The 16,425-nt window shown below is 45.1% G+C and overlaps 1 protein-coding gene across 4 annotated transcripts in view; it reads left to right on the top strand.

Annotated features, from left to right (window-relative positions):
- The window catches only part of PDGFRA (platelet derived growth factor receptor alpha), a 46,363-nt gene that overhangs the window by 9,902 nt on the left and 20,036 nt on the right, over positions 1-16,425 (top strand). For all 4 annotated transcript variants that reach the window (XM_026016512.2, XM_026016513.2, XM_026016511.2 and 1 more), the window contains exons 2-12: positions 285-345; positions 1,970-2,287; positions 5,476-5,736; positions 6,940-7,070; positions 8,482-8,653; positions 8,746-8,935; positions 12,218-12,333; positions 13,286-13,412; positions 14,461-14,654; positions 15,346-15,440; positions 15,655-15,787. In XM_026016512.2, the coding sequence (XP_025872297.2) occupies positions 297-345; positions 1,970-2,287; positions 5,476-5,736; positions 6,940-7,070; positions 8,482-8,653; positions 8,746-8,935; positions 12,218-12,333; positions 13,286-13,412; positions 14,461-14,654; positions 15,346-15,440; positions 15,655-15,787 (1,786 nt within the window). In that variant the 5' untranslated portion in view covers positions 285-296. The remainder of the gene's footprint in view (positions 1-284; positions 346-1,969; positions 2,288-5,475; positions 5,737-6,939; positions 7,071-8,481; positions 8,654-8,745; positions 8,936-12,217; positions 12,334-13,285; positions 13,413-14,460; positions 14,655-15,345; positions 15,441-15,654; positions 15,788-16,425) is intronic.

Here is a 16,425-nt window from a genome sequence, read left to right as displayed (position 1 = left end):
CCTCCTGAGACCATGAAAGCCAGACTTTTTGGAATCGGAAAGCTGCATGCAATCCAAGAGGGTTTCAGCCTCACGTGGCTCTGGTCAGGATCTTGGGGTCCCATTGGGCTCCGGGATTCCTTTTTTGAGGTATCTTATAGCTTGAACCCTAAATCTTCAACCGAGGTGTTTTTGACTGAAATGATGCTGTTAACATTTTCTGTATCGCGAAGCACGAGAAGAATGAGGCTCACCTGTTGTTTTATTGGCTAACATCGCTTCTGTTTGACTTTTGATTTTTTCAGTTTTCCGGAACTATGGGGACTTCCCTTCTGGCACTCCTGATCTTAGGCTGTCTCCTCGCAGGTATGGATCCCAATACCCTCTGAGTTCACTCTTCTGGGGGAAGCCTTGCCTTCTCAGTTCTGTGCTCCGGTGTGTGTTCCCTGTACTCTGCAAACACAGTCTAAAGGAGTGAGAGGAAGTCGGAAAACTGAGAAGTTATCTAGAATGACCACAAACCTTCTGTTCCCTTTGCCCTTTGGCACTGATTCCGACTCGAAGAAGAATGCTCACCAGTGGCATTTTTAGTGTATGTGTGATCCTGACACTGAAACGTGGTAGGAATAATAGCCAAAGTTTGCCCATCGCTCTTTTCTTTTTCCCGGGACATGGATTTCCAGAGACATTGGAGAGTGTTCGAAGGAAATAAACGGTGGAAAAATCCATGTCCCGGAAATCATAGCTGTCTTAAGTGGAAGATGCTTAAGTTGCTGGAAAACCCTAGACCCTTTTCCCTTGGAATCTAGTTGATAGAATATTTGACTCTTGGGTAATCTTACTAGTGTTTTTCTACCAGGAGGATACTACTTGGACCATTTGTGGAAATATTTATTGGTATTTTTGAGTTTTCATCCAGATGTTTATATGTCACAGATGCTCCCCAAGAACGCCGTGGTTTTCTGGTTTGAGGAGCTGACTTAGGTCTGTTAGGGCTTACTTTTATGGGCATGTCAGCAAGGGCAGTGGTTTGGTAGTTCCAAAGTCCACCAAGTCTGTCCCGCCTGCAGGAGCTTAGTGACCAGACGCACTTAGGACTTTGGCCTTCAGCTGCAGGAGTCGTAGCAGGTGCATGGTAAAGTGGGCTGGGATTCCCACGTTGGGCTCCAAAGGAGATTAGAGACCCCGGATTAAAAATTAAGTTATAATATATCTCTTTTGTTGCTTTTACAGGCAGGGAAAGCTGGACTGAAATTTTAGTTTCTAAGATGATCCTGGAGGCTTCACTCTGGGGCTTTAAGGCATCCTTACTTTTAAAATTAAAATCCAGGGGCGCTCGGCCAGCCCAGGCGGTAGAGTACGCGACTCTTAATCTCAGGGTCATGAGTTCAAGCCCCACGCTGGGTAGGGAGCCTACTTAAAAATAAATAAAGAAATTAAATTAAATTAAAATCCATTATCATCCTGCTTTGGTTTCTGGGAAGCCAGTAGAGACAAGGCATGCCGCGGTGTTGCAAGAAATGGAAAAGACGCGATTCTTGGGCACCAGTCTGCTCTGTGCTTCGTTCAGTCTCCCCGCCCCCGTTCACATCCCATCTCTTACCGCGGGAGGCATCGGCAGGGAATGTGGGCAATAAAGAACCCACATGCGCTCGCGTCTGTGCCCTCTTGGGATATTTGATGGTCACACATGAGAGTCTGAAACATAGAATTGGATGGAATCAGGCGTCTTCTCTCCATCTGAGTGTTGGGAGGGGTGACTCTCGGGGCTTGGGGGTGGGGGGGCTTTTGAGGCCTTTGGAACATTTGCTGCTCTCAGCAGATGCAGCCCCTGTTACAATGGGGGGCCTTTCACGGGCATCCAGGCCAACGGATTTTTGCGCAAAAACGGTCATTGTTCACGTAAGCTGCTGCTGCTGCCTCTCTCGGCTCGCTGGGTGAGACTGTCCTTTCTGGCTGCACCCTATTCAGAGCGTGTTTCTTTTTCCAGGGCCCAGCCTAATCCTCTGCCAGCTTTCATTACCCTCGATCCTTCCAAATGAAAATGAAAAGGTTGTGCAGCTGAATTCATCCTTTTCTCTGAGATGCTTTGGGGAGAGTGAAGTGAGTTGGCATTACCCCACGTCTGAAGAAGAGAACCCCAATGTGGAGATCAGAAATGAGGAGAACAACAGTGGCCTTTTTGTGACCGTGCTGGAAGTGGTCAATGCGTCGGCGGCGCACACGGGGCTGTACACTTGCTATTACAACCACACTCAGACAGACGAAAACGAGATCGAAGGCAGGCACATCTACATCTATGTGCCAGGTGAGCTGGGGGGGTCCCTGGCCCAAGCTGATTGTCCCCCCCTCTCCCGTCGACTCTGTTACCATTTGGAGGAATGTAAAAATAAGACGCGTGTATTGGAGAAAATGTGAGAAATATAAGAGAGGGCCCAACAGTAAATCGAGGTCGTCTGGGATCCCGTTAGCAAGACCTATGTATTGGTAACGTTTTGGAGCCATGTTATTTTTTTTAAAGATTTTATTTATTTACTCATGAGACACACACACACACACACACACACACACACACACAGAGGCAGGGACACAGGCAGAGGGAGAAGCAGGCTCCACGCAGGGAACCCAACATGGGACTCGATCCTGGGACCCCTGGGCCGAAGGCAGATGCTCAACTACTGAGCCCCCCGGGTGCCCCTTAGAAATCATTTTTATCATGGCACGTTTTATTGGCATTGTGCAGAAGCTCTGGAATGTACTAATTTCTGTTCAGTTCAGCCAAGTTTGACGAGTATTTGCTGTTTGCTTATTTGTATCAGGCACTATGCTAAGTGTTGGGGACCCGAAAAATTAATTAGGTAGGTCCTATCTGGGAGCTGCTTATAGTTTATCTTAATAGGTTCCCAAATAACCGTACTCTTCTTCAGATGGCATGAAATATGTATTCTTGATTAATTAGGGGGCTTTTTTCTTTTTAATTAAAATTTGGGGGCAAGTTCCATACTGTGTGAGAAGCAGATGCCAAGATAGGAGTAAGATAGGATGAAGCACACCAAGGTTTGATTGCGGGGGCAAGCCTGTGAGAGGACGTGGGCGGGGATCCAGCGGAACCTGGAGCACTGGCTGCCTGGATTGTCAGTGTGACCTTGAATGGAGGAGGGAGGGATAGAAGGTGGAGTAGATGAGACCTAGAGCTCTGTGTCAAGGAGGTCTGGGAGTCCTGCTGCCTAAGGAGCCCCAGTGTCACACAGTCCTTGGCTGGTGGCACCTCTGGAGGGTGTGGCCTTGGGGGGTGATGGATTTCAGAGCCTGCCCCTAGAGGGGAGGACGGTGTGGTGCTTTCTCCTGGCAGCTCAGGTAGTCCACTAGGCTTAGCCACCAGCTTGGGGTTCATTTGGTGTAGCACCCACCGAGCATTCCCTGTGCACTCCTTGCAACGATCTAAGTCTACATCTGTACCTGTATCCATATCTGAATCTGTATCTTTGTCTATATCTGTCTCTATTTTTTTTTTTAGATTTTATTTATTTATTCATGAGAGACACACACACAGAGAGAGAGGCAGAGACACAGGCAGAGGGAGAAGCAGGCTCCATGCAGGGAGCCTGATGTGGGACTCAGTCCCGTGCCCCAGGATCACGCCCTGGGCCGAAGGCAGGTGCTCAACCGCTGAGCCACCCAGGCATCCCTGTCTCTCTCTCTGTATCTAAATCCATATCATCTCTGGGCAGCCCCAGTGGCACAGTGGTTTAGCACCGCCTGTGGCCCGGGGCGTGATCCTGGAGACCCGGGATCGAGTCCCACGTCGGGCTCCCTGCGAGGAGCCTGCTTCTCCCTCTGCCTGGGTCTCTGCCCCTCTCTCTCTCTCTGTGCCTTTATGAATAAATAGATAAAATCTTAAAAAAACACAAAATAAAATAAATCCATATCATCTCTTTGTGTATCCATGTATATCTGTATTTATCTATATCTGTGTACATTGGTTTCTACCGAGGACCGTGGCTTAACGAAGGGCCATGAAGTTACTTAAACATTGCAGAGATAGTGCTTAATGGTAGGGACGACTTGCATGTTAAAGGAAGCCCTGGCCGATGGGTTACGGATATCAAACTGTATATTTTAGCCTGAAGTGAATTCGTAGCTTTGTTTGCCCAAATCTTTACCAACAGAGTCCAAGGATTTGGAACTCTGAACACAAATTCAAGTAATGGCAATCTTCGTGCATAAATGGAAAAGGGCTATAGCTAGAGTACTTGGGTTAACACAAACAAGCACAGAGCTCCCGATAACGCTTGCCATCCTGTTTTGGCAGCGGCGAGGTGAGGGGGTCTCTGAAGCATGTCTTCCTATCTTTCTGCCTTTTCCTTGTAAATATTTGTAAATCAGCCACTCTTCTTGTCCTCTGTAACTGTGGGTGCCCCGGGGATCTAGACCCTCTTCATTCTCTCATGACATTCTTATCTATCTGAACCCTCCTTCCTAACAATACAAGATTTTTTTTTTAAAGGGGAGGCATTTAGGGTGTCACTCCAGCTTTGTTCATACATAAATGCCTCCTGCTTTGAAGAGAACGGTAGGAATATGGGCTTGTTAAAGGTATATGAGGTCTGGTGTTTTGATTGTCTTGAGACTGTCAAAAATTCTTGTCCCTCCCCTTTTCCCAGCACAAGCATCACCGGAATAGGCTCTGCACTGCTGTCAGAGATCTTTTTATTTGTAGCCATGGAGAGTAAGGGGCCCTTTGGGAACTGCTTCAGACTCTCTCTCTTTTTTTTTTTTTTTTTGAAAGATTTCATTTATTTATTCATGAGATACACAGAGAGAGGGAGAGAGAGGCAGAGACACAGGCAGAGGGAGAAGCAGGCTCCATGCACCGGGAGCCCGACGTGGGACTCGATCCCGGGACTCCAGGATCATGCCCTGGGCCGAAGGCAGGCGCTAAACCGCTGAGCCACCCAGGGACCCCGGCTTGAGACTCTCAATACTCCTTACTGTGGTAGCTTCCATAGCTGGCTTTCTTTTGGAAACAAAATTCTCAGGCTATGGAACTTTGTAATTCTATTTATTACTTGACAGATTATTTTTTAATAGGTTTCTGTACTACTTTTCAGTAATATGGACTCTAGGCAATAGGAATTTTTGAAATTATGAATATTTTTTCTTGTTTTGAAAAGATTTGATTATTGATCATGTTTTTTAGTAGTGCTTAAATTTTGATATCAGTCTCTGGCTGATACTTATATTCATCACTGGTCTTTTTTTTTTTTTTTTTTTTTTTTTTTTTTACTAGGGTACAGGCATTTTGGTGGTGTTCATACCTTAAAATAGCCTTCTAGTGCTTACGAAGATTAATGTCAGCGTGGTGACAATTCTGGATATATGTGAGGGTATCATTCATGCCTAATATGATTAATGCCCGTGTGATACTTTTTCTGAATATATGTGTAAAGGTGAAATCAATGCATAATGTGTTTTTCTTTCTTTTCTAAACCACAGACCCGGATGTCGCCTTCGTACCTCTAGGAATGACAGATTATTTAGTCATCGTGGAGGATGATGACTCTGCCATCATACCTTGTCGCACAACTGATCCCGAGACTCCGGTCACCTTACTCAGCAGTGACGGGGTGGTACATGCGTCCTATGACAGCAGACAGGGCTTTAATGGGACCTTCAGCGTTGGGCCGTATATCTGTGAAGCCACCGTCAGGGGCAAGAAGTTCCAGACCATCCCATTTAATGTTTATGCTTTAAAAGGTACTTTTGCTTTCTCTCTTCTTCTTTAAGTAAGACTTAAAGGCAAAAGAATTAGATGTACATAGAATTTTTTTTTTTTAAATCCTCGCCCCTGGTGATAGGGAGACTCTGAATATTTGAGGATTTAAGACCTCACCTTTACCATACAATGTTAGGCTGCCCTCTGTGGCTTTAAAAACACTACGCTTAGCATTACTAAAGGCAAATGCTTCTTTACCCCTGTAAGATTTCGTATTTCATCAGTGGACTTCGAAATACTGTAAGGAATTCGTTTCTTGCATATAAGCCTCTTACTGTTGTACCCACATTCCTGAGCACAGAGGCCCTGAAGACAAACACACACCTCTGGGGGTTGGATGCCTCAATTAACTTTAGTAACTTAAGAAAAGTTATTTTGATTTTGAGAACAGCTTGTTATAGTCCTTCCTTTGATGTGAGTGGCTAACGTGAATGGGAAAGTATAATACATGTTTGGGTCAGCAGACTTACTAAACACTCACGGGCAGGTAGGCAGCCGCAGAATGCCACTGAACGCTTGGTAAGGGCTTCTTTTGTGCCAGCGCTGTGCTCGGTTCTAGAAAAGCGCTGAGAATAGCTGGGTAGCAGGTGGGAGAGAGAAGGCAAGAAATAGGAGGGTAGCAGCAGAGTGCCCAGAGCAGTGCTGCTCAGTAAAGTTTGGTTAATTAAATGAGTAAATCCATCCATAAAGGTGATTACAGGAGGCGAGCCATCATTAACCCACATGCTCAGGAATGTGGTGTTCTGTTGAACGGGAAGTTAGTTTCCCCATTGTTGCCGTTTTGTGTGTAGATATTTGTGTGTGTGTGTGTGTGTGTGCTATTTTAGAACTATGTGCTAAATTATGTATGCCAACACAAAATCACAGTTCCTGAGACTTTACAAATTTTGTCTTGATCACAGTGGTTTGAAGATTATTTTTCTATGGGGCAGCGTGGTGGCTCAGTTGGTGAAACATCTCACTCTTGGGCTCAGGCCGTGACCTCAGGGTTGTGAGATTGAGCCCTGTATCAGGGCTTAAGATTTTTCTCTTTCTCCGTCTGCCCCTCCCATCAAAACAAAAGAAACAAAAAACTTAAAAAAATTATTTTTTAGGGTTTTAAAAAAGAAAGCAAACCCAAACCCTATAAGGTTCTAACTATACTACAGATATTGAGGCCCTTGTGTTTTTCTTCTTTCAAATAGCAACGTCAGAACTTGATCTAGAAATGGAAGCTCTTAAAACTGTGTATAAGTCAGGGGAGACGATTGTGGTCACCTGCGCCGTCTTTAACAACGAGGTGGTGGACCTTCAATGGACCTACCCTGGAGAGGTGGTAGGTACCTTCAAGGCTCCTGGTGGCATGGAGCGGAGCACAGCAGGGCTCAAAAGATCTGTCACTGACAGGGCGTGACACCGAGCTGCTCCAGAGCTCAGCTCCCCGTCTCTGCAGTGAGCCCATTTGCCTAGATGACTTTATGGCTCTTTGGGCAATGGGAGAGGTTGAGAGGCTAGCTGGACCAGGACCTTCAGAATGTCTAAAGCTTGGGCAGCTCGGGTGGCTCAGCGGTTTAGCGCCACCTTCAGTCCATGGTGTGATCCTGGAGCCCTGGGATCGAGTCCTGCACTGGGCTCTCTGCATGGAGCCTGCTTCTCCCTCTGCTTGTGTCTCTGCCTCTCTCTCTGTCTCCTATGAATAAATAAAATCTTAAAAAAATTTTTTTAAAAAAGAATGTCTAAAGCTTGAACACTGAACCTTCTTTTTCAGAAGTCGGAAAGAAATAGAAAGGTTCTTATATATGCACCTTATAGACCTCATGCATTGAAGAGACATTCATAGTCCGACGTGTGCACATCTTCCCTGAAATATGAGGCAGTTTGGTCTTATTGTTCATATTTGATTGCCCTTAAGCCTTAAAACATAAGCATTTCTTCTCATTTATTGGAGATAGACATTTTCCCCCCAAACCACAGTATATGCTATTTGGCCCCCAAAATATATAATCGAAGTATTGTTTTATAAAACAAAGTTTCCATCAGATGACAAAAATAATGCAGGTTTATTGTCCTAATGTTATCAAATTTAAAGAAACAGAGGAAAAGTCACTTCCTAGGACATCACCGTTAATATTCCAGGAAGATAAATCCTTTCAACACTTTGTATACAAAATAAATGTGACCATTAATAGGTATCATACTTTTAAATAGTACTTTGTCACATCCTTTTTCCTTTGGCAGTATAGCACAAACACCTTATTATGTCATCGAATATCCTTTTAAAACATGATTTTCTAAGGAGTTAGCTTAAAATTTTTTTAAAATTAGATTTTTAAAAAATTTATTTTAAAGATTTTATTTATTTATTCATGAGAGACACAGAGAGAGAGGCAGAGACACAGGCAGAGGGAGAAGCAGGCTCCACACAGGGAGCCTGATGTGGGACTTGATCCTGGGTCTCCAGGATCACTCCCTGGGCTGAAGGTGGCTCTAAACCGCTTCCCCCAGATTTTTTTTTTTTTTTAGAGCACTTTTAGGTTCGTAGAGAAATTGAGTGGCCAGTACAGAGATTTCCCATTAGCCTCTGCCCTGTGCATGCATTATCAACAGCCCCTGGGGTGGGGCTGGGGACATTACAATCTAGGAACATATATTGGCACCTCATCCCCACCCACAGTCCACAGTTTATGTGAGCTTTTGCTTTTAGGAGCTAGCTTTTTCAAGTTGGTTTTCCTCCCCTTCTGCTGTAGAAAGGCAAAGGCATCACCATGTTGGAGGAAATAAAGGTCCCGTCCATCAAATTGGTGTACACTCTGACGGTCCCCGAGGCCACGGTGAAAGATAGTGGAGATTATGAATGTGCTGCCCGCCAGGCCACCAAGGAGGTCAAAGAGATGAAGAAAGTCACCATTTCTGTCCATGGTACATTCTGCTTTCTAAAATGTCAGTCGTCCCTGCTGCTCGGGATCCACTGTGTGGCCATCATTACTTAATGGAAACTCTTCCCCGTACAGAGAAAGGGTTCATTGAAATCAAACCCAACTTCAGCCAGTTGGAAGCTGTTGACCTACACGAAGTCAAGCATTTTGTGGTGGACGTGCAGGCCTACCCACCTCCCAGGATATCCTGGCTGAAGGACAACCTGACTCTGATTGAAAATCTCACGGAGATCACCACTGACATAGAAAGGACTCAGGAAATAAGGTAAAAAAAAAAGACACCCTTCTCAAGTGTGCCTTTCCTTTTTACTGGGTCTCTCTAGGTGGACTGAGGTTTATGCATGTCTTACAGCACAGGCCAAGAATCAATCTAGAAAATGAGCAATCTGACACAGGGGATACTTGAAGTCAGGTACCTTTAATGGTAACGTTGCCATGTAATACCATGTTGATAACTATTTCACGATAGAATAAGAAGAAAGAACTAAAGAGCTCTGTTCCCAGTGAGAGACAGTTTCCTGCATCCAGGAAGGGGTGGAGGAAAGAAAGTAAAATTGGACCCACTTGGACTGAATAGAGGCCATGACATCCACTATCTGTATGGCAAGTACACATGTATGGTGACCCCAGTTCCAAGGCGATTATCGCATAAGCCTACGTGAAACACAACCTCATCGGTTTAATTCACAACACATTTGCCCCCGTGAGGCGTCCACAGGAAAGAAGAGTAGCATCTGGTTAGATGGATGTGGTTTGGAGAAAATGCACAATGAATAGTCTGGTTCCCCTTCCTCTCATGAGACCATCTGCAGCTCTCATCTCTTAACTAGGTTTGATGTAAGTCACCTCGGCCTCAGTCTCCTCATCTGTAATGTGGGGTTAATAATACCATATGTCCTTCGAAGGTAAGGAATTGGACCAGATAATATTTCGAGGTCTCTTGCAGTTTTAAGCTCTGATTAGAATCCCAGAGCAGAGGGTGCATCTTGAGCGGCTAAGTTCTCCGGGCCTGCGCCTCATCAGAAACCGTCCCAGAGAGACACGTGTCAGTCCTCTCCTTCTCGCTTTCAGGAAAGAGGGACAGAGCCTCTCTCATCAGCTCACTTAACCTTGGGATTTGCTTGCTTCTTTCTGAACTAAGTCCTGTGTGTAGTTGAAGTAGTATCTGAGAAAATGGAATTTTATAGTCTCTGTAGAAGAGCAGTATAAAAGGCGTCGGGTTCTGAATCTGGAAGGCTTTTCTGAAGACACGAGATGAAGGTGTGCAAAGAGGTGGGCAGTGCCAAACTTACAGTTAGGCTGTGAGGCCAGAGAGGAATGGGGTAATCCTGGCCCAGCTAACACTTCGGATGCTTGTGTGAGCCCCGTACGCAAGCCATAATCAACAGTAATGACAAGATGAAGCTCGCCAGCTGAGAGGTTCTGGAGAGCTGCCTGGGCAGGTGATTCACGAGTTCCTCTAGCACAGATTCTTCTAGTTGCCATTGTGGGACAGGGAACATAAGGATGAATATGACGGACAAGTGGATGTGGCTTCTTGAAGCTTAGAACTACTGGATCTGCCAGTTTTCTTGGCTGAGCAAGTGTAGACAATGAATGGCAGAGGGTCGTTTGGTGACCAGTAGCCGAGGGTGTCTGTGGGGACTGGCTAAGAAAGCCCGGGCCTGAAGCACGTCCAGTGTGGTGCAGCAGAGGAGAAAGCAGCCCCCTGCCCTCTCATTACACAGGCCGGTACCTGGCATGTTGGGCTAGAAGACTCTACATTTTCAGGGTACTTTTGAGCCTTCAAAATGCTTTCACAGAAGTCAACCGGAGAAGGACAAATATATGGTCTCATTCATTTGGGGAATATAAAAATTAGTGAAAGGGAATAAAGGGGAAAGGAGAAAAAATGAGTAGGAAATATCAGAAAGGGAGACAGAACATGAAGACTCCTAACTCTGGGAAATGAACTAGGGGTGGTGGAAGGGGAGGTGGGGGGCGGGGTGGGGGTGACTGGGTGACGGGCACTGAGGGGGCCACTTGATGGGATGAGCACTGGGTGTTATTCTATATGTTGGCAAATTGAACACCAATAAAAAAATAAATTTGTAAGTAAAAAATAAATAAATAAATAAACAACATAAAAAACCCCCAAAAAACCCAAAATGCTTTCACACTTATAATTTCATTTAGTTAATTCTGAAAAGGACACTGTGCTATTGCATTTGGTTATCCCACGCGAGATATAAGAAAGCTGAGGCGTGGAGAAATGCAGTCACGCCCAAGCTCTTCCCTTCCATCCCATTGCTTTTCCGCGCTATGATGATTTTTTTTTTTTTATAAAGAAGGGCAATCAAATGGGCAAATACCTTATTGGTGGACCCACACAAACACCCAGAGCCAAATGCCATGTATAATCCATGGAAGAAATCTTTAGGGGAGATTTAATAAAGTATGAAGAAATAGATTTTTCTAATTTATTTTATTTTTTTTAAAAAAGGTCTTATTTATTTGAGACTGAGAGAGAGAAAGAGCAAGAGAGAGATCATGAGCAGGGAGGAGAGGGAGAGGGAGAAGCAGACTTCCCCCTGAGTAGGGAGCTGATGCAGGACTTGATCCCAGGACCCTGAGATCATGACCTGAGCTGAGGGCAGACGCTTAACCGACCGAGCCACCCAGGTGCCCTAATTTATTTATTTTTAATAGGTGATGGAATCTTATGCTTTATAAATATTTAAGCATCAAGAGGGTGTGTTGTAAGAAGCCTCGCTCGATTCCTGCCACCGTTTACCCCAATCTCCTTGCCTCCTCAGGTGGAGGGAAATACTTTTATTAGTTTCATTAGATTCTTCTGAAACCTTCCAGAATTTCTTTAAGCAAGTACCAACAAGTAGGAATGTTAACATCCTGGCGACTTCTCCGTGTCAGTTTGTAGACTGTGTCTTCATTCTTTCTAACAATGGTGTCCCATCCTTTGGCTGAACCACCTAAATGGTGCATATTTATATTTAGGGGAAACAAGTATTTTTAAAAAGGGAAAAACCAAGTTGTTTTTTTTTTTTTTTTTAAAGGAAAGTTGGTGAGATGTGTCTACTTTCATTCAGAAGTCAGTCCTTACTAGGACTGATTGCTGTTCTGGCCACATAAGCTGTCTCGTCTTGAGATGTCTGGTCTTCTGTTTAAGAATTAAGTATTTAGGGACGCCTGGTGGGGGGGCTCAGCGGTTGAGCCTCTGCTTTCGGCTCAGGGCATGATCCTGGGTCCTGGGATCGAGTCCCACGTCGGGCTCCCTGTGAGGAGCCTGCTTCTCCCTCTGCCTGTGTCTCTCATGAATAAATAAATTCTTAAAAAAAAAAAGAATTAAATGTTTACAAGTCAGACCTTCAACATGTAGAAAGTGCATTGAAAATCTCAGAAAAGTGATGGTATGGACAAGAAAAAGGTGTTTCTACTTTTTACAAAAACAATTAAAAAAAAACAAAATTTAAAGTGAACACAGTAACAGCTTGAACGATTGGCATCCCTTGGGCTATGACTTGCTGAAACAAAGCCCTGTTCTTTTCAGGTATCGAAGCAAATTAAAGCTGATCCGTGCTAAGGAGGAGGACAGTGGCCATTACACTATCGTCGTTCAAAATGAGGATGACGTCAAGAGCTATACTTTCGAACTCTTAACTCAAGGTGTGTAAGGGAGTATAAAGGTAATGTCAGCTCGGTGATGAAGTGAAGGAGTGTCCCCCAAGGAGAGCCTGGCACTTTTCTCCCAGGGCTTGGAGAGAAAACCAACACTTTATGGGGAGAAGCAGTGGGTGTCGATGTCACGCATCAGGGAGAACTTTGTTAATAAATTCACATCATTCTGGGAAGTTCCAGGTTGCTCTGAAGCAGTCTGGGGAATTCCTAGGTTACAACACCACCTGCTTCTCAGTCTGGCACCTCCAGTTCTTGGAAGAGTAAAGTGATGGTTTTTTGGTCCAGATGACCTTAGGTTGTTCCAGAGAGTTTTGGCCTTTTTTCCTTAGCTTCCCTCATAGGCTTTGGGCAGCAGCCCTTACCCTTACCAGGAACGAGTGCCCCAGTCTGTCTGCATTCAGGTCCAGCACCTGTTCCCTGGGTACCCACCATGCTCCCGGGACTGTGTTAGGTGGACCCATTTGACCCTCACAGTAAATCTGTGTGATACAAGTATTAGCATATTTCTAACTTATTTGATCATGGATTTAAAAAAAAATCTTTAAAACCTAGTCGCATTCCGCAGATGCACTTTGGTAAATGCTGCTTTAGATTATACTCTAGCTGAATCCATTAGTTGAACCCCAAGCTGCAATACAATTTTAAGAGCCTCCTTGCCTTTCAAGCCAAATAACCACAGGGGCTTTTTGCTTTTCTCGCTCCAGATTTAGAACACCACAGGATACAAATCCCTAAACACTGAAACTGTGAAAATGCTCTTAACCAAGTGGGTCTGCCCAAACTGGAGCATTATTATTATGCACATAATTGCTCTCGACCCCTCCTGGGGAGATTACTTGCTCGGAAGGTCCGAATGCTACGTGGACACGTTCTGAGCTTGTAGTTCACAGGAGTTCTGGGACACAGACCCTTCAGTTCTGATTTCTTTCACCTCTGACAGTTCCCTCGTCTATTCTGGACTTGGTCGATGACCACCACGGCTCTACTGGGGGACAGACCGTGAGATGCATCGCTGAAGGGACACCTCTTCCTGATATCGAGTGGATGATTTGCAAGGATATTAAGAAGTACGGAAACGAGAGTTTTCTTTTTCATTCGTGGTCAGAATGTTTCTTCCTTGGTACAAAGAACTTCAAGTGCATTTTCTTTCTTTTGCTGGCCCTTCTTTTGTATTTGTGATTCTTATGGGGCCAAAGTCTCATAAACTACGGGCGAGGGTTCTAAACATGGGCCTGCTGTGCATGCGTGCATGGTATGTGTGCATGAGCACTTGTGTGGTCATGAAGAGTTGCAAGGAGAAGGTCCATGGCTCTTGCAAGATTCAAAGGACTACAGCTATAAGAGGATTTTCACTACCCTGGCCCACTTGACCTTATATTTCTTATGCAGTGAGCTTTATTTGGTAGCGAGACTGGTATGTGAACATAAATGACAATATTGCCCACGTGACCCCTTGTCTCACTTGCCTACCTGCTGTTAGGAGGGAGTTAACTCACCAGTCCTCCTTTACCCCCCATTTTTCAACCTTCTCTGGTGGGCACTTGAGTGACACGCTCATGCTTCCACCCCTGTGTTCAGAAGCCTCAGTTGTTTCTCCTGGAGGCTGAGAGTCCTAGACCTTCCCTTTCTTGGGGCTGAAGGACCAGACCTAGATCTTGACGGGAGCTGGAGTCTAGGTCTCGTAACTCAGCCAGGGGATCACTCCAACCTTAGTGACACCCTAGGGGCTCTCGACAGACAGTGCAGGTGGGGAGAAAAGGAGGGAGCCAGGCTTTTCCAAGGGGTGGGAGCTTGGGATAGTTAAACATTCTTGAAGCGGATCTGTTCAGTTTGCTCATGGGTTCAAGGCTTGGCATTGGCAGTTATATTTGATTGAATTATTTCTACCTTGCCTGCTTCATAAACCATTAACTTTGAATTATCTACATACAGGTTATGCTCTATGGAGTGTGTACAAGCAGGTTTCAATGTTAATATGCATAGAAAGTCAACCTGTAGCACCCCCAAGATGTAGGCAAGGTCAGAACTGCTTGCCACCATAGATGATTCCCACTGCTTCGCTCACCTCCGTTATCCCGATAACTGGCTCTATATTTCTGTCCTCTTTCTCTCCAGATGTAATAATGAAACCTCCTGGGCGATTTTGGCCAACAATATCTCAAACATTATCACGGAGGTTCACCCCCGAGACAGGAATACTGTGGAGGGCCGGGTGACCTTCACCAGAGTGGAGGAGACCATCGCCGTTCGATGTCTGGCCAAGAATCTCCTTGGGGCCGAGAGCCGAGAGCTGAAGCTGGTGGCTCCCAGTGAGTTGCTCCTAGCCATAGGCCAAGCCTTCCTCCTTCAGGCAGAACCTTGAATCCCAGATGGGATCCCAGAGGCAGAAACTTGGCTCTGAATGCTCTTGAAGGGCCTTCTCGGGGCATCCACGTGGGAGCCCTTTCTTTCAGATTCTGACCCCGAGCTGCACCTTGCACAGGCATCCTAGGCATTTTGCTTGTCTAACAGGATAGCTACTCAGTCTCTTTAGTGTGAGAGTGGGGATGGATGATGGGGAAGGAGGATCTTCGGCCTTGTTGCTCTTTACAACTGTCGAGACAGGTTGGCTTCTTTAAAAAAAATTAATGAAGCCCAAAGTAATATAAACAAAATGCAACCTTTCAAAATAAACTGAACCCCTGTGGCTCTCAACCTCCTTTATCAATCTTTACATTCCAGTCCACGTTCTGTCTAGAAGGTTAATGTTGCAGCACCTTTAGGGCCAGTATTGCATTCCCCTGATTGAGTTTTGTCCCTTTCTCTTCTAAGGAAAGAGCTGGCGTAGTTTCGCGTATGTAGATGATTGAGAGGTAGAATTGCCCATCTTTAAAACAAGCCAGGCAGCCTTGCTGCTTTTCCACCAGCAGTGAGAGATCTCCGGCCCAGACACAACTACGTGGCCTTCTGGGCCTCCTGCATGTCTGAGCAAATTCCTCATCAGGCCTCTTTCTCCCTCAGCGCTGCGTTCTGAACTCACGGTGGCAGCTGCAGTCCTGGTGCTATTGGTGATTGTGATCATCTCACTTATCGTCCTGGTTGTCATTTGGAAACAGGTAGGTCTTTTCCTCAAAGAACTAAAAATCTTCGAGGCCAATAAGAAGAAGAAGAGCAAGCAACCCAGTTCAGTGCTTGGGCAGAGAGAAGGCGCTCAGTAATTCTGTGCTGAATGAATGTGTCGATGCGACTGTCTGGTCACTTTGCTGCGGTCAAGCTTTGGTGCATCTGGGCTTTGATAATTCACCAGTTACCTGTCCTGGTCATTTATAGAAACCGAGGTATGAAATTCGTTGGAGGGTCATTGAATCCATCAGCCCTGATGGACATGAATATATTTACGTGGACCCGATGCAGCTGCCTTATGACTCAAGATGGGAGTTTCCAAGAGATGGACTTGTGCTTGGTAAGCGCCTACTGGGGTGATCTCCCAAGACTCCCCTTTGATTTGTACATAACTTTACTTTTTATAACCTTGTGCAGGAATAAGGGATCTGAGCTTGTGTTTGGTTAAGAGCTAGGCAATAGAAATTGGCTTTCAGAAATATTTTTCTGTCTTGAAACGGAGTTAATTGCATCACTGCAGTGGTTTTTTAAAAAAAATCTCGTTTCAGGGGTGCTTGGGCGGCTCAGTCGGTTAAACGTCTGATTTCGACTCAGGTCATGATCTTGGGGTCCTGGGATCGAGCCCCGCGTCAGGCTCCACCCTCAACCTACTTGTCCCACTGCCCCTCTCCCCCTCGTGCTCTCTCTCAAATAAATAAATAAATAAATAAATAAATAAATAAATAAATAAATAAAATCTTTAAAAAAAAAAATCTCGTTCCATAACCTTTCCATTAAGATTAAGGAAAATTTTGTAAGAGAAGAGAATGTGAGTAGGTCCTGCCAAAGATACTCATTGAAATGGCTTTGCTTTGGGAGTGACACAAATTGATGAGATGAATTTCTGTGACTCAAAAGGAACGGAATGACGACAGCCACAAATGGTATTTTAATCCAGTGCATTCTGAGGATGTATTAGATGCTTCTTAAAATACGTAT

This window comes from Vulpes vulpes, chromosome 2, assembly GCF_048418805.1.
Source record: "Vulpes vulpes isolate BD-2025 chromosome 2, VulVul3, whole genome shotgun sequence".
In the NCBI taxonomy this organism is placed as follows: domain Eukaryota; kingdom Metazoa; phylum Chordata; class Mammalia; order Carnivora; family Canidae; genus Vulpes; species Vulpes vulpes.
The sequence above is the reverse complement of the archived record's forward strand: the minus strand, read 5'-3'. Positions and strand labels throughout refer to the sequence as shown.